This window comes from Oryzias latipes, chromosome 7 (genome assembly GCF_053564925.1).
Source record: "Oryzias latipes strain Hd-rR chromosome 7, Olatipes_Hd-rR_3.1".
Lineage (NCBI taxonomy): Eukaryota > Metazoa > Chordata > Actinopteri > Beloniformes > Adrianichthyidae > Oryzias > Oryzias latipes.
Genome location: NC_136243.1, coordinates 14,435,329 through 14,461,589, shown reverse-complemented (window position 1 = coordinate 14,461,589; position 26,261 = coordinate 14,435,329). Strand labels below are relative to the sequence as shown.

Genomic DNA, 26,261 nt, shown 5'->3' with positions numbered 1-26,261 from the left:
CCGTTGATGCACTGTCACGTCTATACAGCACCTCTGCGGAAGGACCAGTCTCACCAGAACCTGTCATGCCCTCTTTGCTGATCCTGGCACCTCTACAGTTGGACGTAATGACTGAGTTGTCCAAAATCAATACCACAGAGGCTCCACCACCGTCCTGCCCAGCAGATAGGGTGTACATTCCCCCATCCCATTGGCAACGGGTGGTCCACTTTGGGCATGACTTACCTGCAGCCGGACACCCAAGTATGGCCAGCACACAAGCACTATGTCATGGCACCTCTGTCAGCCCCGCCCCTCTGCTCTGCTCCTGACTCCACCAGCTGTGACCAATTCATCCTCATCAACTCTGCCCTTCTTAAGGAAACCCAGCTCCACAACTCATCGCCAGATCGTTACCCCTTATGGTGACTAACCTGGTCCCAGTCTCGCTCATGTTTATGCATCCTATGCTGATCTTGCAACTAACCTTATTATTCCTGTCTCAGGATCCCTGCTCACCAGTGTCACCTGTGTGGAAGTCAGTTCGAGCCCCCCTGCTGTTCTGGAAACACCACTCTCCGCTAGCCGCGTTACTACCTCCAGCCACGCCTCAAGCTCCGCTCCTCTCTGGATCACATTCACGCTAGCACCATCTTCCTGGAAGGAAATAATAAAAACCCTTTCTTACCTCTCATCTACCTGCGTCCTCATTCTGGGTTCCAGCATCTGGGTCTGCCGCTCCTCCGAATCATGACACACTAACCGCAAACTCTTTCTGGTGGCCAACACTACAGGCAGAAGTAGCTCAATACGTAACCCGATGTGGATCCTGCCAAATGGCTAAGTCTTCCTGGCAGCTTCCGGCCGGCCTCCTGCATCCACTGCCCATACCGCGACAGCCCTGGACACAGATCGCAGTGGATTTTGACACAGATCTACCCCATTCTAAAGGTAACACCACCATCCTCTCTGTCATACATCATCAAGAATTCCTGGTTTGGGCTGTGTACACTCAAAACTCCCTTAAGAAGACAGTCAGGGGACTCTGTGCTGGGGGTTCAACCTTCGTACTTTCCCTGGTCGATCGAACCCATGGAGCTGCCAGCAGTGGACGATTGGTTCCGCAGCTGTGAGGAGACGTGGGAGGCCGCTCATGTTCAGCTAGGTCAAGATGTTCGCCGAACTCAAGAGCAGGCCAACTGACAGACTGGAAAGTCCCGTGGTGACTCTGGTTCAGAGTCAGTGGGTATGGCTCTCAAGTTGCCTCCTGAATATCACATCTCGCCCACCTTCCACGTCTCACTGCTAAAACCTGCTGGTGGACCCCAGGATGGGGGTCGCAGACAGAACCTGCTGAGGTCGACATGACCCCTTTAACGGTGGAGGGCGAGGCAGCCCATCCCATCAGGGAGATCCTGAATTCCCGGCGCTGGAGAGGTCGGCTTCAATATCTGGTGGATTGGGAGGGGTATGGCCCGGAGCAATGCTCCTGGGATTTTACAATGCTCGCAGTCATGTTCGTAATAAGGCTAGCTTAAGTAAAAATGGCGACACAACAGAAAAAGTAGACAAATAGTTTAATTATATAATATTAGTATTCATAACCCAAGTAAACTATAAGGCTAGCTCTGTTAATGTATCTGTGCGTGGGCGAATGGAATTGTGACTGTAAAGGGCTTTGGGCCTTCAAGTAAGATAATAAAACGCTACATAAATATATGCCTTTTAGATTTTTGATATTATAATTCGCTTTTTAATGAGACTGAAGCTAACTTGGCTCACTTCGGGGGCCGCCATTTTGGCGATTAGGGTGGGTGGGGCCACCGAGGGGAGGGTCCGTTGTTTTGTCAAGGCAGTACCCCGCATCAGGACAGCCTCCATTCCGCATTTCGTCCAATCGATTGTAGCCAGCGTGTGCACGTCACAGGGGATGCTGATGAGCACACGAGGCGGGACAGAACCGGAAGGAGAGGAACACACGGACTCGCAGGGCAACGGCCGCGGTAGGTTCCTCTTGAATTAGTTCCCATTTATACAAAAACAGCCTCTGGAGCTGCGTTGATGACCCAGCGAGGTAACGTCGTCAGCGAATTGACGCTGATTTTATTTTATTTTGGCAGTTTTTATTGTCTGTTGGTTGTTAATCCTCCTCTCTGCCGGATCACAACACAAAGACACCTCAGATCATGTAATTGCGGGCGAAGCTGGACGGACAGGCGCAAGCAGGGGCTGACCTCCTATAGAAAGCATGCAAAGCACTTGTTAACAGGATATAACACGTATGCACGTTTAGGCTTAATCCACCCGGCTAACGTTATGAAACTCACTGATAGTTTGTAAGTTAGGTACGCCGTGCTTAAAATCAGCAGAAATAGAGTAAACATTTATTCCGTATTTATTCTCAAATGATTACTGGTGAATTTAGTGGACTGTAGTCAGCGCTTTCCCTAGCTTTCGGCATAGTTTCGTTTTCAAGCGAGTGTAGAGACTCCTCAAATCTGCCAAATCCTATATTTATAACATTTACAGTGAAAGCTGTGCGATTAGCGCGCGAGACAAAGTTCGCGCGGAAAAGACAAGCATCGCGAGATTTTTACCCGGTTTCTCCAATCCCGCAGGAGAAAGGAGAACTGAGTGGTGGTTTTTGTCTGTAAGAAACATTTACCAATTCGGTTTCGGAAAATGGTAGTCCAGTCCCCCAGGACAATGTCACAGAATAGTGTTTTTGAACCACTGTCAACTTTCGTTGTTTTCGGAATAAATGTACTCTAAATAAATGCTTTTTCATTGCCTGCTGGATGAGAACTGAGTAACCCCTCCCTCCACGTTCTAAACAGGAAGTGATCGCTGGGTCCAATAAACCAAAATCTCATCGACATCTATAATTGAGAAATAAACAGCTATTACTAGTAATTATATTTGTCAGAATAACCATGATACAGTTTTTTTACACGTCCTTGGTAATCCTTTTTTTCCACAATATATTTTTAGTGCAAATTATTTATTATTATTAAGTTATAAACTGGCCAATCTGATGCCTCAGTATGTAGTCTCACGTTCAAATTTCAAAGCTGATTTTGTGTTGCCTTCTTTCTGGTGGTAGGACTGTGGACTTCCTACAAGCTCACTCCAGATTGGTTAGATTGTTTGCCAGTGAAATGTTGACTCAGACCGACTCAAACCAATCACTGATTACCGACATTGTGTGGTTCCATCATGACAGCATCAGTAAAGTGAAAAAAATGGCAACTAAATTGACTTCTTTTAGTTGGCTATGGAAGTAAGTCATTTACTGTTGGTGATGTCACACTCACGCTGTCCAGTTCTCACACACCGTCTGTGGTTGCTACCAGATCGGTGTCTTTCATGCACAAAATACACAGACTTCAACACAAAGTATTTTTTGACACTTAAAATACTTTCAGTGTTTTTCTTGAGACGCTAACAATAATAATGATCCCTTAAAGTGTTTATAATGACAAAAATGTGTATTTCAATGTTGAGAAAAATAGGCATCGGTGTGTTACAGTATTGAGGCGTGCAGATATTCAGTGTATTATATTTATCTATTCCGTTATTATGATTTACATTTTGAGAAAAAATGTCCAGTATTTTGCTGAATAAATTTCTCCCAAAAGTGTGACTAAAGTAGGATGTTTTTTTCTTCTTTATGGTGGTGTTTTATTTCATCTTCTGCCTGCTGCGACTAATGTTTTATGTGTAAAATAGTGTAATAATTTGTGTGGTAAAAAATAAATCAGCCAGTGAGTCAAAAATTACCTTTTGGTCCCTGGGCCACGTAAGTTTTAGGTAAAATTTGGTATACACCAAAATGCCTTAAGCGCATCTGTGTTTGGTTCAAATAAACAGTTTAAAGGCCAGTTCACTTCAGATTTTTATTGCCATTTTAATAAGCAGTCACAGGAAAACGGGTTTCAGAAAATCCCAGTTTTCAACAGTGAAAGAGTAGAAACTAAGTACTAAATCCCCCTTCTTTACTCAAATCAGCTGTAATAATGCCCCTGATGTCATAATTTTCACAGTTTTTCCCGGGGTTAGACCCAAAGTGCCCCCTTAAGTCAACGCATCACCCTTTTGGCTACCAGGCAGCACCCGGTAGTGGTAGCCTCCTACTCTGAAAACATTTGATGCCACTGAAAACTGTTGGGGAAATGCTTCTTTGAGCTAATGTCATTTTAACTGCTTACCTGTCACAATGTTGGTGACAAGAGGAAGTAATGCAAGATTTGCGCATGTCAGTACGTGGTTTGGTTTCTGGTAAAGATTAGGCAGCAACAAAGTTTGTTCAGTTGCCATTTTTTTGCAGTAAGGTCACCGCTGTGTTGGAGCCCAATGTCTTCAGTAATTAATTAGTAGTTAAACAATAAAAATAGTAGCAGAACAAGAATGGCTATTCTGACAAATGTAATGAAAATCTGTTTGTTTATTAATAGAAGTCTATGGGATTTTGGCTTCTTGGAGCTCTGCTCCGAGTTTTAATATTGTCGTGTCGTAAACTAAGAGCCAGTTTAGCTCGTGCTGGTTTGCGGCGCCTTCCGTTCGTGAAACCCGGGTTCGACTCCGGGCTGCTCCCTGTTCCCTTCTCTACCTCTGCCGGTTCCAAGCCCGGTTTGAGAAGGTTGTGTCAGGAAGGGCATCCGGCGTAAAACATTGCCAAATTTACCATGCGACTCGTTCGCTGTGGCGACCCCTGATGGGAGAAGCCGAAAGTGGAAGAAGAAGTGTCGTAAACTAAGTGATCTGGGTTGTGATTCATTAAACTTAATGTATATATTTTTCAGGGAGCTGAAGATGGCAGGTACAGAGGCTGTGTTAGTGAAATGGCTCAACAACCTCCTCAAGACAAACTTCCAAGAAGTTCAAGAGATGAGCTCTGGTGAGTTGTAGTTTTTTATGTGATTGATTCACCTTAAGATATCTTGAAACACATACCTGTTGTCATGACAACAGTCTAAGATGTAATCAGTAGGGATGTCCAGATCTAATCACATAATCATAAGTCTGGCTCATCAAGAAAAACAAGTTTTTTATTCTTTAAGCCAGTAAAGGCTAACTGAAATCTGAAATCTTATCTGTGAATAAAAGAATAGGGAAATCAATGACAAAACACAAAACAGCCAAGACTGACATACACAGGAGAAAATCTTATGTGAAAGAAAATATGAGTTCACCCGTACAGCTTCATTTAAACATAACTACACTAAACAAAAGACTACACAGAGTGGGTCTGAACACAAAAACTACAAAGTGCAACACAACCTACAGAACAGGTGGAGAAGAGCCCCACGCTGCAGTGGAGCCAGGTTGCAGCAAAGCTCCCCTCTCACAGGCTGGAGGTCCACACAGTGCTTTTAAAGGCTTGGGTCCAATGGGAGCCACACCTTCTTAGCACCACACCTGAAAGTAATCAGAAACAGACAAACACAGAAAGATCCAAAAAAACATTTCTAGTTGATAGTCGTCTTACTTGATTGGTCAAATTAACTAAAAGAAAAGTGGACTGTGTAAATGTTAAATTATAAAATAAGCTAAATAAAGAACAGGGGACAACTTGGATCTTTCTGTTTAGGAATTGTTCCTTTTTTTAACGTGTTACAAAAGTATCGGATTAGAGCTCGGTATTGGATCGGAGTGAAAAAAATCTGATTGGGATATCCCTAGTACTCAGATTCTTCTTTTGTTTTCGTAGTCTGACTTAAACTGGTAAATGATTGCATGCATGCTTGGATTTAGCATGGATTTAGCATGGAAACAAACCGGGAACACCTCAAAATATTGGCCAGAGAGCGGTCCCGGATCAGGGTGTTGGTTGTATTTAGACTGAAAATTTGTTCCAGATTATCGGGGGGAAATGAACTCCGGTTCTTTAAGCAACCAAATGTGTCCGGTCTGAACTCTGGTTGTCTGAAAGTATTATTAGCAGCTGTCTCTTTTAAATGAAAGCTTATTTCTGAAAACCTTAAGACCTAATGTACAAGGTTAAACCATCACTGACCATGAATTCAAACAAACATAGGATTTTATACAGTTTTATGGTTTTGTCTGAATAAAAGCAGAGAAGAGTGTTATTTAAAAAAAACTGTTTTTATAAATGATCTTCTAGGCGCATGCTACTGTCAGATCATGGACTGCACGATTCCCGGATCAATTGACTTGGCAAAGGTGAAGTTTGATGCTCAATGTGAGGACGACTACAAGCACAACTTCACTCTACTGCAGGAAGCTTTCAAAAAGCAGGGCATTACGGAGGTATGTACTTCCCGTCACACAGTATTGCTTATTATAAATCCGTTGACAGTGCAGCAGCTCAATTAGTTAATTAGTCACAAACCAATGTTTATTAGTGGGGATCTAACTAAGGAAAAGTAAATAAACAACTGATGAATAGAATGACTCAGGTGTTGTCATACGATGGCCTTACACCTTTGTCGTTAGTAATGTTCGAGTAAATGTCTTCTATGGACTGCAAATGCTGCATGCAGGTTGCACTCAAGGAACTTATCACCTGAACAGCTGTGGGTAGGGGGTTGGGAAGAATTGTACTTCACCCTTACTTGCCCATACGTCTTGTTTACGTGTCCTCTATGACCTGTCGTCCCTGAAAGCCCATAGAAAAAATTGTGCATCTACGACAAAGATTTCCGGTAGGCCACCTGCATGACCTGTAAAGGTTTGCCCATTTTTCACCCGCATTCACCTATAGGGGCAGTTGTGACTATGGCCTTAGCGGTGTGCTTTGTCTTGTTAGGAAGATGTTTTTTTTCCAAGATATCAATGCAGCTGCATTCATCTTTTCTTTAATTGCAACCACTTGTCCTGTCCCTGCTGCTGCAAAACACCCCCATACCATGATGCTGCCACCACCATGTTTCACTGGCACTGGGCTGGTGGTAAGCACTGTCTCGTTTTCTTTAAACATACCGCTTGAAATGATCATCAAAGTTCAATTTTGGTCTCATCGGACCAAATAATTTTATTTTTCATAGTCTGGGAGTTCCTAATGTGCAGTAGTTCACTTAGTGGAACTTTCTTCCGTCTCTTCTCCCACGATTGCTCAGTTTTGCTGGAAAGTCTAGGAAGCGTTATCGTTGTCCCAAACATCATCCCCTTTAAGGATTAACGAGGCCACTGTGCTCTTATAGGAAACTTGAGGGCTGCAGAAATTCTTTTATCTGCGCCGTGACGCAATTTCTCAGGCATTTCCGTCCTGAATCGCATTTGCTGTGACTTGGACTGTAAGCCGTAAGGTCTTGTATAGACAGGTGTGTGGCTTTCCTAAGCAAGTCCAATCAGTAGAGTCATCTCAAGGAGAAAAAATTGACTGTACGTGAGTACCACCTCTGACTTACAAGCCTGTATTTGCATTCCTGTGTTCCAAGATGATTCATTGTGTCATGTATGGCAGGTTTTCACATGTATAGTTGTTGTTTGTCATGTTTATGTTCGCATAAGCCACATTATCATCTGCTATTATGCACATAATAGTTGACACAAAGACCAGAACATAAACAATTACTGTCTATTCATTCTTCTCTTCTACTTTTCCAATGGTGTAAAAGTTCAAACTGGGCGATTCAGTCTGAAGATCTAACATCTAACTGCTGCGCCTGCACATGTGCAGATAAAGGCTGGCTGGTGCCGCATACCCGTCTGTTCTGTATCTCATCTTTTTGAAGATTTATGGAAAAGGTAGCGGCAATGTCTGGGCATCTTTCTTTACTGGAAAGAATTCAGTCATTCGTTTTTGTCTCGATTTGATAAAAAGATGTATTTTATGAAGAAAGTATAGTTTTGAGAAGGTGACCATAAACAATCTAACAGGAACTATTCTGTTTCTGCAACCAGAAAGCTCCTTTTTCAGATGGATTTACAACAATAGTTTTTCTCAGGGGATGTTTTGGTCTTAAAGATCCACTCCAATAATGTTTTTATCTCTGAGTTGTGGGCTGGGCTGTTAACATGTAGCATCATTCTAAACGGTGAAGTTCCGAAGTGAAACTTGAGTTTTTATTCATGTGTGGTGTTGAATGCTGGCTTGTCTTCACAGGGTATTCCAGTTGAGGAACTCATCCAAGGGGACATTAAGACAAACTCTGAGTTCCTCAAATGGTTCAAAATCTTCCACTTGACAAGCAAAAACCAAAAGGCTGTGAAAAACAACCGAGATATCAGCCCCAACCCGGCGTCTCCTCCTCCACGTACGTATGAGATGCCTTCATCGTGGAATGGAAGAAGGTTTGTTTTTGTCCACTAACGTTTAACTCTCTTTACCCCGTCAGGAAACTCCCGACAGGATTTGGGCACAGAAAAGAACAACCTAGTGGCCACAGGCAAAGGGTCACTTTACACCGAAAAGTGGAAGGAAACATTTGATTGGGCGGAGAGAAGCACTCTTGGCGACGATTACACTTTCTGCACCTCCTGTCAGTCAAACTTACACACAATCAACAAAGGCCTGGTTGAACTTCAGCGCCATTCAGAGACAAAGAAACACAAGAAAGGCACCAACCTTTACGAGGGCAACAACTCGCAAAACAAAACCACCAAGCTACCCTGTAGCGATGCTGCGCTCCGTTTCATCCGCAGCCGCTCTAACTTCGCTCCCATGAACGGCGAAAAGCCGTCCAAACATTTTTTATACCGTACGCTAGGGCGGCGCTACCCCAAAGACATTGCATCCGTTTGCCGGCACACCCCCTACTGCGTTTACGTCTATGAAGAGGTGTCTGTGGGAAAGGACCAACACGTCTCTGTGATGCTTGTGGGGTTTTATGACCTGCAGACGGCTGCTCACAGTGTCCGATTCCTGGATGCATTTGAGTCTGAGAGCGGCGATCAGACTGCATCGTATGTGTTCCAGACCTTGGAGAAGTTTGAGCTTCCCGCAGAAAATCTAGCTGCTGTTTACGTTAGCGGTGACAGCCAGTTGTCGGCACAGATCTGCTCAGAGCTCAGAAAGCTCAACCCAATTCTGATATCCATAGGACCCCTCTACAGCATCGCCGATGCGGCTTGCTGCGCCGGTGTGAAAAAGCTCTCCGGTCTGGTGCAGGAGTTGCTGTCAGCTCTGGAGGAGCAATACTTCTCCAGCTCGATCCAAAGCGATGAGCTGGAGGCTCTCTTGGACTCCGTGTACGATGAAAAAAGTTCTACGTCTTTTCTAGATATTGGCTGCCTCAAGTTCTGCCGGTTAATCTCGAAGATATTAGAAATGTGGACAGATCTCACGCGTCACTTCAGCTCTCGCAACGACGAGGAGGCCGAGCTCATCTGCTCGCAGCTGAAAGATCCCAAAGTCAAAGCAACTTTTCTGTTTCTGAGAAAAGCTTTAAAGCCGCTGCAGAAGTTCCAGACTCAAACACTAGAAGATTCCTGGACCAGCATGTTGCTCATCCTGAAAGAAGCCAGCTCCCTGCTCAGCACATACACGTCCTGCTTCCTTCAGCAGAGCGCTGCGGCACGCTACCTCGAGGAGCACGACGCTCGCATCCTCAGGAGCAAGAAGTCTCTCCTCTCCAGCCCCGATTTGGACCTGGGCGGCAACGAGGTGGAGGATGCTTTGAGAGCGTGCGATGAGCCGGCTGCACTGCCACACTTCTGCGAGCAGGCGCTGTCCTTCTATGCCGCACTCACCGGCTGCATCGCAGAGGAGCTGCCTCTGAGCGTTAAGGCTTTGAGGAGCATCGCTCAGCTGCTGAGCCCGCAGAGCTGGCTGAAAGTGACGAGCGCACAGGTGAAGGAGCTCGGCACCCAGCTGGGGGTCTGCAACTCGACCGATGAGATCAGACAGCTCACTGAGGAGTTCCTGGAGTGTAAACCCACCAGGGAGGTGGGGCCGCACGCAGGCACGACTGTGGATTCCCTGAAGCAGCACTGGAGCCGCCTGCTGGATGGCGCCAAACCTGCCTCCCTGTTTAGAAGGCTAGTTTTGACCCTACTGTCCCTGCCGTGCCCCCCCCTTGACCCAAAGCAAGTTTTATCTCGGGTATGTCATGAACAAACCTCCACGTTTGCTAACAGATTCAGAAAGCCGTTTTTTAATGTCCGTCTTTCCCGTCTAAGGTTCTAGAAACCACAGAAGCCTCTTCTGATGAAGAATCAACAGACAGTAGTTGTGACACCTCCTGCAGCAGAAAGGACATCAGCATTCACTCCCCACATGTGCAAAACCCCCAAAGTGAGTACATTTACTCCTGAAGTTAACCAGGAAGTTGACAGAAAAACCTTTGAGTGTGATGTTGTTGAAAGTGACAAACATCATTTCTTTCTTCAAAATTGTTGTTTTTATCTGTTATGTTTTATTGATTCTGATCTCGTTCTAAACAAAAGTATAAATAACAGTGATTGAATAAATATTTGATTAATTTCTATTCATGAAAAAGCTGTACTGGATCAACATTAGCTCAGTGAATCAGATCGAGTCTGATCGTTGAAAATATACTTATATAATATATGAAACATATCAGGAACAAAAAATTATGATATGAATCAAACATTTTTAAAATACCTAGTAGTTTTTGTAGATCTACAGCTTTTCTCTCTCTCTTTTTCAGAACTCGATCTTCTCAAAGCAGCACTGAGGCCCTGTGAAGTCCGCCTCATAAAGATAGACTGTAAGAAAAAAGTAGTTCTTTGCATTTATTTGATATGTTTGGGATTTTGTTTGTTGTCATTGTGATTCTGCAGATTGTCACCCTCAAGTTACAACTGAAATGTTTTTTGTTTAAGGTCTAAATATTGATGGATATCAGGAGAACTTCATCAGCGAGGTATCTAGTCTATAATGGATCTTACTTAAATGAATCCACTCATTGGAATGACAGACTGTGTTTTTTCCTGAAATGTTAACTTGTTGTAAACTCCACCGTTTGTATAACCAGGGGGGTATTCCAGAAAGCAGGTTATGCTAGTTACCACGGTAAGTTTCAAGCTAAGGAAGCAGATAACCTCAGCTTTCGGTTCCAAAAAAGGAGGTGTTTCAGGGTATGTCAAGTTGCCATAGCAACTCATGCTCTTAACATAACCTGGTCTGGAGCAGGTTTAGTTGAAGCTTAGTTTGTTGTCAGAGAGGTGAAGCAGCATGGCGTGTCCATTTGAAGATGATTTAGTGGATGAAGAAGCTCAAATAATACTTTGATCTAACTTAATTATTTGTTTCAGTTTAGATAAATCTTTTTTTTTGTTAAGTCAGCTTAAAAATAACACGTAGTTATCATACAGTTATTTTACTGTCATTCAAATTAATTCAATTAAGTAGGTGTAACTTCGGTGCTGCTGTTAGATCGGCACCGCAAGGGATTGTGGGATACCGTTCCCTTTGCCTGTCTGGACGGATTTGGGTTTAGGTGTGGCTTTTTGACCAAATGTGTTTAGTTGTTTAGCTGTTTTACACTGTTCTGCTGAGTTATTTGAACTATTATGTTTAATTCTTTCTGCACGATGAGTGAGAGGGAGGGAGAGGATGATGATTTTATTTAGCACCCCCACTGCTTTAAATGGTAAGGTTAATGTTGGAGAAATAGTAAATGATTCATGCTACAAATTTATATTGTTTCTTTCATTTTATTCTTATAAAAACGTGAATATCTGCAGGCTCAACTTTGACATATGAGAGTTCAAGAAGTACAATAAATTAATATGGAAAAACGTTTAATTGAATTGGAGTAATATGACATTTAGGCTGCATTTACACTGCAAGGTTCAAGTGACCCAATTCAGATTTTTTCCTCTCATGTGGCACAGATCGGATATGATTGGTGAATGTGTAAGCAGGACAAAAGCGCATGGATTCCGTTTTTCTCATATCGGATACAGGCCTCTCTCATATGTGGAAATAAATCGAAAAAACGAATCGGATACGTGCATTTGCGTGTGTCATGTAAGATATTCCCAAGTAAATGCAAGTCGTACGTCAGTGACGTCAATTCAGGACACCACCAACTGAGATCACATGACTCATTAAAGTGCTTTTGTGCGCTGATTTTGCCGTCAGTGTGTTGTTACCTTTCAGCCTCAGGCTTCAGACCGTTGTCGGAAACCGCTGTTATGTCCGGCCCGGACGCAAACGGTAACTAATGAAGCGGGACACCGTGGCTATAGAACAGGCTAGAAGCTGTTTATTTCTTTGGGGGGCGTGTATGATGGGGACCGTGTGTGTGCGTGCGTGTGTAAGGAGAGAGAGGGGGTGTGTGAGCGCGGAGCAGGGGAGTGTCGAAGAACCGTAAATTAAAAATAAGGTGTCTCCCCCAAAAGTTTTGGAGTCTTTCTTAACCCACTCTGGAGGCTGAGGGTTCAGAACGGGAAAGTGAACCCCGAAGAAGAATCCACCTTCGGCCCTGGAGAAAATCTCCCGTGCGTTTCTGACTACGGTCGGAAAAGAGAAGTCATTGCGCAGGAAAGGTTCAACACTTGGATCAAACTGTTAGTACAGCACGTCTGCAAACACTTCCTCATTCAAAATTCAGAAAGAGCCGAGCAGCCCTCCTTTTTTTCCTCTCCCGCGCATCCCCTCAGGAGCGCCCAAGGCAACGCCTCCTTCCGTCGCTGCGTCGCCTCCATGACAACTGCAGTCACAAAAGTCTGAAGAAGGTCCGCGGAAGGCGGAAATAGTGCTACGTAGTCCTCAGAACGTCTACGTTTGATAGTTTCAGCATTGTTTAGTGTAAATGCAAAAATCGGATACGGGTCACTTTTAAAAGATGATGTAAAGCGGGTCGTCAAAAAAATCGGATATAGTCCGAAAATCGGATATGGGCATCAAGACCTGCAGTGTAAATGCGGCCTTAGTTAGATAAATACGTAAATTTGAGTTGTAAAACAGATATTGAATAGGAAAGACGTAAGAAATTAGGTTGAATACTTTTAACTCAATAACCTGTTATCAATTGAAGTAATTTATTTAAGTTGGATAAGTTAAATATATATGCGTCACAATGAAAATAGAAATGAGATAGAAACTCGTCCCTTTACTTTGTCCGTTCTTTTTCTCCAAGCAGAAACTCTTTCTTTTGCGGATGCAGCCGTATTACTTTTTTGATGGGCGTATAATCTTCATACGGCGTCATTAAAATCTCCTAGTCCGTTTTACTAAAGTACAGCGCTCTCTTTTTTTCTCCGCGCATTTCCATGGTGACTACGGAAATCGGCGATCCATTGAGAATGTCCGGTATCCAGGGTTACCAAGTCGAGCGTAATTACGCCAACTCATATCCGGTCTTTTCGAACCGACATACCCAGAGTAGGCAAGTTCAGGCGGACTTCAGCCAGGGTTCAGGGTTAAAGTCAGGGTTTTGCTTTCTGGAATACCCTCCTGCTGTACTAACACTTTGTTGTTGTTTTTGTGTTTGTTCACATTTTAAACTGTGTTTTGTGTTCCTAACAACTTTTGATATCCAGAGAAACCATCGGGGGAGTTTGGGCTGCGAGAGCAGCTTACGGAGGAAGCCTCCGGCCCGCACCGTGTTTCAGGCGGGTGTGAGTACCTGGTGCAAACCCGTAGGTTTTGACGACAAAGCGGCTCCTGAGCTTCGGGATGAAGCGGTAAGATGTCTGTGTATTAGATGACCTTTCAGATTGTGATGAGATGAATGGAGAAGACTTTAGGAAGATTTAGAATTAGCGCCCAGCTACCCTGTGGAAGAAACTCATTTCAGTCTCTTGTATTCCAAATGTTCTGCTCTCAGTTATGACCACAGGTGACTGACCAGCAGATAGAGAGCTTTTCCTTTGGGCTCAGCTCCTTCTTCATTACAGGAGATCTAAACAGCAGCCGCTGCACCTCCTCACTTGTCAATCTCACACTCCATCCCTTCCAAGATATATAAAACTCCTCTACTATAGAGCAGGAGCTTCCTGCTTACCCGAAAACCACATTTTTTCGGTTGAGTACCATGGCCCCCGATTATTCCATCCTCCCTCCTCAGACTCGACTAAATCATCCCAGTGCATAGTGAAAATCCTGCTTAGATGAAGCCAACAGAACATCATCTGCAAAAAGCAGAGATTAAATCCTGCAATCCCCAAACCGACTCCCTCCAGCCTTTAGCTGCACCTTAAAATTCTGTTTAGAAAAACGACAATCAGCTTCAGAATAAAGAGCATTCCTGCAAGATCGAGCTTCTCCGATTGTCGCTTTGACCAGCACTAAATAACAAAGAACACAGAAGCTTTAAACGACTGCATGAACGAGAGCGATGGAAAGTATTCACAGTTTGCAAAATCTTAATCTAAAATAAAAAAATGTAATTGAAGGCTTCTGAAGTTACTTAGAAATGAAAGGGATAAGATCCAACCCCCCGTTTTTTTAAGTTATATTCATTTTTGACGTTTTTCCTTGGTGATCAGACTGGTCCACCATTTATTGTAACCAGGTAAAACTGTTAAGAAGAATTATCCTTAGATTTTCTTTAGAGTTTTATTCTTTGTACATTTTTGGTTTGTTTGTCTGTTGAGTCCATTAAGGGTAAACTGTAAAAACAAAGATCTGTTGGCTTTTGCTCTTCATCAATACATTTTTTAATCATCTAAAATGATTTTTTTAGGGGGAAGAAAGGCCCCACTCTGGTAAACACACACCAACAAAAGTACAACGCAAACATAACTATCAGGTAATCCCTTACTAATGTATGGCTAAAACAATCCAAACAAACACTGATTTGTGCCCAACCTGTGTGTTTTGATCTCAGTGGGATTCTTTCTCATCGTTTCCCTACAGGATGGGAAGGGTTTTCCAGTTGGGGATCTGGTTTGGGGCAGAGTGAAAAGCCTGTCGTTGTGGCCCGGGATGGTGATACCATGGAAGAGCAAGTCCTCCCCTGTAGGCATGCGCAGAGTGGAGTGGTTTGGAGATGGGATGATCTCAGAGGTAAAACAAGTTTCTGCACGCCGGTTTTAAGGTGTTTTTGCCCCAAATCCGGAGAAATGATCTGATGAAAACCTGATCCTAACCTTTATCTTGTTTCTGTTGCAGACCAACACAGAGGGTCTTCTTCCTTTTAGTACCTTTTCCAAGTCCTTTTGCAAAAACTCCTATGCCAGTTTGCCCATGTACAAGAAAGCCATCTATGAGATCCTGGAGGTAATGGAGATTACACACTCTAGCTATGCATTTTAGATCCTTACTTACAGAGACATACCATACCATAACGTTTTTAACGTTAAAAGCAATGATTGTGAATCAACTGATTCAGATGTGGAGAAAACTATTTACGTGAGTAAACACTTTATGTTGGCAAACACTTTGCGTAAGAAAAAACGATACAAACTTAAAGTGCAGCATATCAGCTTTTCGTTTGTAATAATGTTACGCAAGTGAACACCAAGGTTATAATAGTTTCGGATTTTTTATTAGTTTTAGTTTTTATTTAGTGTTGAATTTTTGTTTTTAAATTTATTTAGTTTTAATTAGTTTTTAGAGGCTGATTTACTAGTTTTTATTAGTTTTTATTTTTTGAAATTGCTTCGTTTTAGTTTAGTTTTTATTAGTTTTAGTGTTAGTTTTAGTTTTTTTTTTGTAAATTAGGATATTTGTCAGGTGCATGATTCAAAATCACCAGAATAAGTATTGTATGATAAAAACGCAATCAAAGATACATTTTGAAACACTTATTATTCAGAAGACACAAGGACAACCATCCTTAATTTAAAATACAACAGCCGATAACAGCATTACGTTATCTGCTCTGGCTTCTTTTTCGGGGGAGGGCGGGAGACAGGCTAGCTTGTCTAGGTCCTGTTGATTTGCGTTGTTGTGTGCGCTTTTTAAATGTACTTTTCGTAGGGTTTTTCCCTTTGAGGAGCGTTCCACAAATTTTGTCTCCTGCTTCGACTACAAGGCACTTACTTTAGTTTTCGACGCTGTTATATTCAATATACTCCCGCTTTCTCCCAACTTTTAATGCAGCCATCACGCTCATGTAAATGTCTATGACAACGCTAGCCGGCAGTGTCCGACATACATCATGTGACGTCACAGACTAATTGATGCCGTAAGGTTCAGATTAAAGCCCTGCGCGGGACTATTTTCTTCATCCCGCGCCCGCTGAATTTCTGACCAATCCCGCCCGCTCCCGCAACGTCTGCGTTACACTCCCGCCCACACCCGCAATATGTATGTCCACTCCCGCCCGCACCCGCAATATGTATGTCCACTCCCGCCCGCACCCGCAAAACTCATAGAATTTAGTCCCGCACAGTAATATGCATTGATTTTGTATTGTCTCCCGTCCCGCAGGAAAAAAACACGTATTTGTATTGATATTATTAAAGAGATTCATGTCCCTCCTCCAGCCTCATCTTTTCATGCATTCCTCTTGTGTAATTTGCAACTTAATTATTAAATATATTTTCAAAAATCCCGTTCGGTTAAAAGTGTGCGTGTGTGCGCGCGTAGACAGACGGCCTGAAGCGCGCTCTTAGTAAGAGGCGGGGCGGGCGCACCCCCCAACAACAGGTTAGATGACAGAGGCCATTGGGCGTCTCTACCTGGTGCCTTCACGGAGCTTCAGTACATAAGAATCCAACAGCCGCTCAGCCTAACGTAGTCCGCTAATATGTATTCATGAGATATTCATGGCAGCACTGATCCCGCGGGGTTTTTTTCTGCCGCCCGCTCCCGCCCGCAGCACAATTCAAACCGCCCAATCCCGCGAGATTTGGGTTTGGTCCCGTGGGACCCAATCCCAATGCAGCCCTCTAGTTCAGATACACAGTAAAACTAGCAGGGTGAAGTAAATAGACTTTATTTCAACCCAAACGACTTATGTATTAACAAAGACGAAAACGAAGTATTTTTTGGGGTTAATATTATTTAGTTTCAGTTAGTTTTATACACACAACAAACAGTTTTAGTTAGTTTTCGTTTTTTTAAAAACTCTCGTTTTTATTTTTATTTCAGTTAACGAAAATGTTTTTTCAGTTCTAGTTTTAGTTTTTTCGTTCGTTTTCGTTAACTATAATAACCTTGGTGAACACTGCATTAGAAAAATCTTTTAAGTGTGTAAACACTTTACGTTAGACAACACTGTACTAATGTAAAGTGTCGGCTTTACATTAATAAACACTTTACGTTAGCAAACACTTTAAAAACCTGCAACACGGTTTTCTCTCTGCGTTTAGTTGGCAGCCGAGCGATCCAGGAAATCCTTCGCTGATGCTGAGGGCGACAAGGAGAAGGAACTCAAGCTGATGCTGGAGTGGGCCTTTGAAGGTTTTTTGCCCACAGGTCCAGAGGGATTTGCACCTCCAAGTATGTTCTCATCTGCTGAAATGTTTCCGTATTAGTTGAGTTTCATGTTCAAGCCAACGGGTCTAAAAACACTGAACTTAAGTTGTGACTTTATAAAACTAGTCTTCCTATAAAACAATAATTATTTTTTCGAATTTCTTTCCTTGATTAACATTTTTTTTTATAACCTAAAGAAGCTTTTCCACAAATGTTTCTCATGCTTTTCTTTCTTTATTTTTTTAGGTTTCTCTGTACAAAAGGAACCGTCAGAAATCTCTGAGGACTACCCGCCGAAAAAAAGGAAATACCTCTCTAAGAATAGGACCAGCACCTCTGCCGTCACTTGCAACAGAGGTTTGACTTATTGAGGCTTATTTTAATGAACATTTTAATGAGTCACCACTGTGATTCATGGGATTTATTTGCCTGTTTGTCCACAGAGTCTTTGATAGAGATGATCAAAGAGCCCGGGAAAACAATTGAAGGTCTGTTTTAAAGTCTAAGGTCACATGTTTCGTGTTTTTTGTGGTAAAATCTCTAAAGAATTGATGTTTGTTTGTTCTTTCCAGACTTTTGTTTGTCTTGTTCTTCAACGGAGGTCGACGTGCAGCACCCACTTTTTGAGGGTGGCCTGTGTCTGCGATGCAAGGTGAGGCGATGGCTTTACTTCCTCACATTTAAACGATTTGGAGTTTTATCTCTGATTTGTTTTAAAGTGAGCTGCTACACCCCCACACACACCTCCCTGCACCACCATACGCTGTCAGATCAGTTAACCAGCTGCTTCACTTTCTCACAATGTTTTACAGATTTTTTGTTGATTTATTTTCCTTTATGGTAATATATTTAGCAGTTTTCTATGCCTTTTCCTGTTTATCAGTACCTCACCTTGGTCTCTCTGTATTGAAGTGCCTTTATAAATAAAGATGAATTGAATAATGAACAGTTATTTTTTGCCTGCAGGAGAACTTCTCAGAGACTCTGTACCGCTACGACGAAGACGGTTACCAGTCGTACTGCACCGTCTGCTGCGCCGGCCTGGAGGTGGTTCTGTGTGACAACGTCAACTGCTGCAGGTAAACCACACTGGTTCCCATGGAAACAGGGCGGAGGGTCGGCGCCTCAGAACTCATTCCTTTCCCTTTCTGTTCACAAAGCAACTATTTGGTTCAAGAAAATGTTTGTTTGATTTCAAATTTTAAATTAAATCGTTTTCATTCAGTCAAGCCAAACACTTTTTCACATATTTTAAAGATATAAATCAAACATGTATAAAATAAAACGATAAGGTTTACGTCAAAAACAACCTGAAAACAGATTTTGTCTTTTAAAGGACAATCTTTTGATAGATTGACCGGTAATGTTTATCTCCTAAGTTTAGATTAATTTAAAAACAATAAAAACATTTTTTTTTAAATGCAGGTTTACACAAAAAGATTTTCATGTTTTTTTTATCATACTTAATTTGGTCATCCAGCAGATTAGTTTCCTCGGTTCTTTCTTTAGTTTGTGTTAACTTTTAATCAACTCTTTGCTTTTGGTATAACAAACTCAGTAAGTTATTCAGAAGCTTTACCATTTCCAGAAAATGTTTTGTGATCGAGGTCAATATAGTGATAGATTGTTGCTGTCTTCCAAAAAAAAAATCCATATTTTTCCAGTAGAAAAAAACGATAAAAACTAAAAAGCTTCCCGCTGTTTTGTGTCACATGGTTGATCTTTTCAACACCTGACTGGATGTTTGGGGCGACCTCCAGGTGCTTCTGTAAGGACTGCCTGAACATCCTGATTGAAGATGGTACGTTCGAGAAGCTGAGAGACACGGAGACGTGGAACTGCTTCATGTGTACGCCCTCACAGTGTAAAGGGAACCTTCAACTCAGACCGGACTGGAGCGTCAGAGTGCAAGACTTCTTCGCCAACAGCAGCGCCTTGGAGTTTGTGAGTCTCACAGTTGCATGAATCCTCATCGCGATCAGATCTTTTTCATTCTATAATACTGGACTTCCTTTTCTATGATGGTTTAATCTTTTAGAGTTTAAACGAGGGAAATGTGTAGCATGTATGACTTACATGAAATTTACAATGTAATTTTAATTAATTCGGGCTAGGACGGTTCGACTCATGGAGGAACGTGAAGGTTTACAAACCACAGACAAGACTTAAGTTGCTAATGTGAATGTATTTACAAAATACAGTGAATACAAAACCACAATACACACAACAAAGGAATATTTTTTGAGTCCAGAGGATGTCTTCTGTTTTTTTTTCTTTATAGTTCTTAAGGCGTTCGATGGGCCTTATAGAAGAGTTTTTATAGTTCTCTTTTGAGAAGAAAAAAAGAAAAGAAAGAAGCACTCCAGCTGATTTGTTGGATGAGAAGGGGGTTAGAAAGATCTTACCGCACTGGCAGTGAAGAGGGCAGAATCGGGGCCCCTTTTTAGCTCACCATCTGCAGAGGGTTTATCCTCTTTTTTTCTGGGAATGGTAAAACTCCCTGATCAACGATTCTGTCCAGTGCTCTGGTTGAGCGTCCATTAAATTGGTCTGTCAAGACATCCAGTCTTGCGACCTGGCCTGTCAAAACAGTGTCGATAAATACATCTAAATTTTTCTTTGATCCAAAGAAAGCATATTCCCGCAATCTCCTTAATTAACGGAATAAACAAATGCATATGCAATTCCTGTTCAGGAGGAAACTACAAAAAAAAACAATATCCTAAATGAAACCAATCATTAGCAGCCTTAATCATGGCTGCACTCACCAGTTCACTTTCTGCTCAACTGTGCTGATTCAAATCCCAGCTTCAGGTAATGAATGCCGATCTGCAGCAGCGGCACACAGCCCAGCTCCCTCGTCCATGCATACCTGTTGGCGCTTTGACAGGCCTCCAAAAAACGAAAGCCACGTCACCCCAGGACTTATAGTCTTGCGGTATTCACACAGTGTGAGGGAACCGGCAAATTTAAAGTGACAGTGCAGAGTTTCAGTAGGAGCGACAGCGCAGAAAGTCATTTAAAGTGATAGCGTGGAATTTCATCTGGGTTACTAATGTGTGAAAATGTTCATTTGTCTCAGAAACATGTATAAAGTGTGTGGTGAGGAGTCTTACAGCCTTAAAACATCTATAATTGTAAAAAACAAAATTCAAGTACGATTTCTTCACAGATTTATCTGTCGCAGGTTATTTTTAGAATAAAACTCTGTAATTGCCATGAAGATGTGAGTAAAGATAGACAAATGTGACAGGTGATTAAAATTACATTTAAATGATAACAAATCACACAAACATAAAGCGTTAAAAACAAAAGGTGTGTGGAGTTGAAATAAAAAAAATAAAAAAAGATGGACGCAGTAGGGGACTTGAGGACGGAGGACCCGACAAATGCGGGGAATAGAAGGATGATGGCGCTTTCTGAAGAACCCATTGACTGTACATGAGAACTGGACTGAGCGGTTGGGACGTCACCCATAGAAAATGTCTAATTCAGCTCCAATTATAGAAAGTCAACTTAGTCGCCATTTTTTCACAATACGGACCTGCCATGTTGAAACTAGACCTCGTCAGTAAGCAGTGATTAGTCTGAATCAACGTTTCTATGGCAACCACTCCCCAAAAAGAAGCAAGCTTGTTGGAAGTCCCCACCCCTGCCCCTAACATGATCAATGAAACAGACATGCAACAAAAGACGCGTCTATGTGAGCATCAAGCTCTGCTGCAGGACAGCTTCACCGTGGAATAAGTTTGAAGATTTCTTTTTTTTTTCTTTTTCCCAGGAGCCCCACAGAGTTTACCCCTCCATCCCTGTCGCTGAGCGCAGACCCCTCAAGGTGCTCTCACTTTTTGATGGTATAGCAACAGGTATGTTCATCGATCGATCGAGTCACGGAAAAAGAGTGAAGCTGTGTCTTCACACGCCATTGGAGTTGTTCATCTTTATCTAACAGTTCCTCTCTGTCAGGGTATCTGGTGCTGAAACACTTGGGCTTCAAGATCGAGAGGTACATCGCCTCTGAGATTTGTGACGACTCCATCGCGGTGGGAATGATCAAGCACGAAGGGAAGATCGAATACGTCAACGACGTTCGCACCATTACGAGGAAACATGTGAGCAGAAGCTGCAGGGAAAGACTCTGACGGCAGATCGGAGCTTTATAGCATCATCCCATCCCTCTCTGAAACGCTGTTTGTGTTTCAGCTGGCAGAATGGGGTCCTTTTGACCTCCTGATTGGAGGCAGTCCGTGTAACGACCTGGCCACGGTCAACCCCAACCGGAAAGGACTCTACGGTAAACTGCTTCTGTTTCTGAAAGTGTTTAGAAAGCCAGGTGGCTGCACGGATCAGTGACCCCCTCTCCTTGACCTCCTGCAGAGGGCACCGGAAGACTCTTCTTTGAGTTTTATCGCATTCTGAACTTGCTGAGGCCAAGAGAGGAGGACAACCGTCCGTTCTTCTGGCTCTTCGAAAACGTGGTCCACATGAATTCCCGGGACAAAACGGACATCTGCAGGTTTCTTGAGGTGAGAATCTTTTTGTTTCTCCCGCCGGTCTAAAGGACACTTTGATGATTTTGTTTTTATTCTTTTTTTTAGTGTAATCCGGTTCTTATTGACGCCATTGACGTCAGCCCTGCTCACAGAGCACGCTACTTCTGGGGGAACCTGCCTGGCATGAGCAGGTGAGTTCCTCAACATCTTGCTGATGCTCTGACGGCAGAACCCCAGGTCAACTCCCTCCGCCTTCCATGTTTTCTTGCAGACGTGTTGCCACATCTCTGGACGACAAGGTCAACCTGCAGGACTGTTTGGAAATCGGACGTGTGGCCAAAGTGAGAACATTTCTTTTCTATGAGTTCATCCCGTTCACAGAGACGGCTGCAATTCTCTCTTTTTTTAAACGACCCCCTGTCCCTGCAGTTCGACAAAGTCCGCACCATCACGACCAAGACCAACTGCATGCGGCAAGGGAAGACGGGCCAGCTCCCCGTCATCATGAACGGCAAGGATGACTCCCTGTGGTGCACGGAAATGGAGCTGTACGTTCACGTTTCATGTTCACATAACATCTTCTGAAAATGTGGTTCCTGATAATAAATGTCTCTGATCAAGGGATGTATTTTTGAAAAAACAAGACGACTGATCAGAATGATCAACGTTAGGCTTTTAAGCTAATTTGGTCATTACATTTTTTTTTAATTTTGGGTCGCAGCAATTAAGAGTAGCCACAAAAAAAAAATTGGAAAAAAAAAGATGTAAAAAGAAAAACTGTAGCAAAGGAAGGATGGATGGATGGATGGATGGATGGATGGATGGATGGATGCATGGATGGATGGATGGATGGATGGATGGATGGATGGATGCATGGATGGATGGATGGATGGATGGATGGATGGATGGATGGATGGATGAAGTCCAAGACGATAAGAGAAGTAGATGTTTCTCTCTCATCCTCAGAGTCTCAGTCTAATGCATCTCCAGGGTAAATTATGTCATTTTAGGTAATACATTGTTAAACAGTGTAACGAAAAATTCTCATATTTACAAATACTAAAATTAAAACAGGAAGAAATGTTTATGTCACCTTTAAATCTGTCAATTTATTATGTCAATTTAAAATTCTTTAAACCCTAAACATAGAGACCAGATCTGATGTAGTTTCATCTACTTATGGGTTTCTGACATTTTGTAACCCATAAAGTAGAAAATCCTTCTGTTAAAGGATCTTTTGAACTCACAATTACAGTATTTGATGCTACTTCTCCTCGTTCTTCTTCTTCTCCAGGATCTTTGGATTCCCCAAACACTACACAGATGTGAACAACATGAGCCGGATGCAAAGGCAGAGGGTGTTGGGGCGCTCCTGGAGCGTCCCCGTCATCCGCCACCTCCTGGCTCCGCTGAAGGATTACTATGCTTGTGAGGAGCGCGTGTGATGGTCGGGTCAGGGACGGTTGAACTCCAGCAGCAGCGGCAATCCGTACGCCTTATCCTTTGGAGCTTTTCTTACAAAAGGATCTTTTAAGCCTCTGATTCCTCTAGTTTGTAGAGCACGGACATCAATGATTCTTTTTTCCAGAGCAAAAAACGTGGTAAAACAAACCAATCTGTAATTCCAAACAGAAACTACAGGGTTAACCTGGGATTTGACAGTTCTGTGATCCTTAGTCACCAGCATTTGATTAATGGGAAGGGTTCAACTTTGAAAACCTGCTGAAAAACGGAACGTGGCCTCAGGTTTTTGCTGAATTTGGACCAGATCCAGCCTCAGCAGGGTTGAGGGGAGGAAGGAACACCCCCCAACCCCCATCTTCTTTTTGTTGTTTTTCTTTTTTTTTAAATGAAGTGTCAGCCCTCAGACATGAGAGCCGCACTTCCTGATCCAGGGCAGAGATCTGGAGACAGTTGAGAAGTTTAACGGAATTGTGGGTAAATCTGAAGGGTTAAAAACTCCCACAATTCCCTTGGTGACACAGGCCAGACTATACCTCAGCATGGACGGATTCCTCCACTTCTGCAGTCGTCACACTTTTAATATTTATGAAAAAGAGTTTGGATGTTTTTGTAATGTGATTTGATCATTTTTTTTCTGTTGCTATTTCTGAACCTCTCAGAGCTTTTGGTGCCTGATCCGGTCCTGATCCTGACTGGGTCAGTTTCTGGGATGAATTTCAATGTTTTTAACTCTTTTAATTGATTCTACTGGTCATTTATGAAACCGTTTTAATCTTTTTCATAACTCAAACTGATGCAGCCCTCACTGTGTTAACATTGGTGCTCACATTTGATCCATTTTTAGGACCGTTTTTTACAAAACAAACAAAAATGTTGAATATTTGCAATGACACTGTGTTGAAATTAGGATTTTTTTTTTTACAGTTCTAATGTTTCAGCAGCTTTAACACAACACAGGATCAATACTGTAGTGTTAAAGGTAGACATACTTTGACAAAAATCTATAGATAGAAGCATAAAATACTCAAAAGTGAAACAGCAACAATGTTTTGTAGTTTTTGCATAAATAATAGCATGATTAGGTTTGAAAGGCTACTGTAAACGGTTTAAGAGGTTTTTTTGCTTTGTTTGAGACAAAGCAGAAAGGATCGAGAGGATTTTGCATTTTTACAAAGCTGAACACTACGACTTAATCCAGCAGGGGTCACAGTTTAAGTGAAAACATATTAACTATGTACCAATCAATGTACCTGCATTTGATTATTTGCAATAATCCAAAATAGTTTTTGTTTCAAAATAAACTTTGTGATGCAGAAATATCTGAACTGATGTTGGTGGGACAGAACAGTTTCACGTCTGAGCTGTTCTCTGTTTTAAATTTTGATTTTTATTTTATTGAACTTTTCTACGGTCTGAGCTGTTCTCCCTCCTCCTAGTTTTTAATCCACAAAAAGTCGTATTTTAATTGGGACTAATAAATATACTCTTATTTTTAACAATTAAAAAATATATATATTTTAGAATAAAAGTTAAATTCCAAATGACAGATTTTCAGTTTACAATCTTTCCAGTTTATTTCATTAAATAAATCATCAGAAATCAGGAAATCATTGTTCAGATTGTTCTTTCATGTGGGATGATCGTCAGCAAGAGTTTGCATTCATGAGGCCGCTGTTACCGTCTTTTACACGTTTGTTAGATAGAAACTTTTGTGACCTTCAGGATTTTTCGAAATGTCAGAAAAGTTCTGGAAATTTTTTCCTTTTTTTGCTAGAATTCAGGTGCCTCCTTTTAGAAGAAAATGACAGCAGGGCTGCTTTATTGGCTGTCCTGCATTTGAGAACATGTATGTTCCAAGCATGTGGAGTGTCTGTGCATTGTTCCACTGTGGTGCTGTGCTATGGTGCTAAATCTGCCTTCGTCTGTTGTCTTTTTTGCTTGCATGCCTCATTTGGAAATGTTTTGTAGCATTTTGTATCGGCTCATATGTGTTTGTTTTTACCAGAAGTGCTGTAAGTAAAGTGTGGATGCTGATTTTTTTATGGGGAGCACAAACATGAAAACAACATAAATAAACGTGGTATTCACCATAAAAAAGTCTTGAGTCTTTATATTTATTTATTTTTGCTGAAAGGTAGTGAATTATTCCGGTTTAACAGCATTAGATCCGATTCCTGTCGGACGTGGCTTAGCGTTTTTTACCGGCCTGCTGATCTGTGAGATCAACTTTTTACACAAAAAAATCCACAAGAATTATTTTTTAATAAGAAAATCTACATTGTTGGTGAGGAAAGTAATTTAAGGCGGTGAGGTTTCCCAGGGCTTCTGCCGCCGCTCCATTTGAGAAGGGGTGGGGCTCTGATTGCTGGCGTGAACGTCCAGTTTTGTGACTCCAGGAACTTCCTTTCCCTCCTGAACCAACTGCATCACCTCTGCGAAGGACAGCTGTCTGCTCTGTGAGTTGGTGCACGTTCCTCTGCTCTGGTCTTCACTCTGGAGGCTAATCTGGTCTTTGTGCTCAGGGGTGAAGGTCGATGGAGGATGAGGAGCGGAACTCCACTGTTTATAGCTGCTCCGTTCTATCGGCTCAACAAACCTAATGATGGAAAGGCAAAGAAAATACGTTATTTTTCTTCCCTAAAGAACTTCCTTTTTTAAAAAGATTAGACACATTATTCTTTTTTTTTCTTTTTTAGTGCTAATCTAAAAATACATATATATATATTAATGTTAAACCGTTTTTCCTAATTAAAGATACAGAAGAAAAACAGACTAAAACTGGATTTTATTTTGATGCTTTCAGTGATGTGATCTGTAATCCTGAGGCCTTTTTAGTTTATTTCTTTATTTCCAACATGCAGATGACAAAAGTAAAAATAAATGAAAATTTCTTTACAGAAGAGCGTAAAAACAAAGCAGTGTATGCATGTTGCAAAGCCAGTGGTTAGAAACTTACCATAAATCCATTTTATTTCTCCTAAAGTAGTTTATGTTAGGAAAGTTCTAATTAGTTTATTTAGGCTCATATGTTTTTTCATCAACGTCAATAAATATTTTTTTTTGTTGTTGTTGTTAATATTACA

General features: G+C 42.1%; 1 protein-coding gene across 2 annotated transcripts; it reads left to right on the top strand.

Annotated features, from left to right (window-relative positions):
• Positions 1-1,826: 1,826 nt before the first annotated feature.
• On the top strand, positions 1,827-25,275 carry dnmt3ba (DNA (cytosine-5-)-methyltransferase 3 beta, duplicate a). Of its 2 annotated transcripts, none has more exons than XM_011477503.4 (26): positions 1,827-1,982; positions 4,782-4,876; positions 6,104-6,249; positions 8,048-8,198; positions 8,280-9,985; positions 10,063-10,177; positions 10,554-10,613; positions 10,729-10,769; positions 13,396-13,539; positions 14,541-14,606; positions 14,714-14,863; positions 14,969-15,076; positions 17,116-17,245; positions 17,468-17,578; positions 17,665-17,709; positions 17,794-17,873; positions 18,188-18,300; positions 18,982-19,165; positions 21,003-21,087; positions 21,188-21,333; positions 21,425-21,515; positions 21,599-21,747; positions 21,820-21,905; positions 21,986-22,055; positions 22,144-22,262; positions 23,009-25,275. In XM_011477503.4, exons 2-26 carry the CDS (start codon positions 4,792-4,794, stop codon positions 23,157-23,159), a joined length of 4,332 nt encoding a protein of 1,443 aa, XP_011475805.1. In that variant the 5' UTR covers positions 1,827-1,982; positions 4,782-4,791; the 3' UTR covers positions 23,160-25,275. The 2 variants fall into 2 exon arrangements, with proteins under 2 accessions (XP_011475805.1, XP_011475804.1); XM_011477502.4 differs by having other exon boundaries at positions 1,942-2,053.
• Positions 25,276-26,261: the final 986 nt, after the last annotated feature.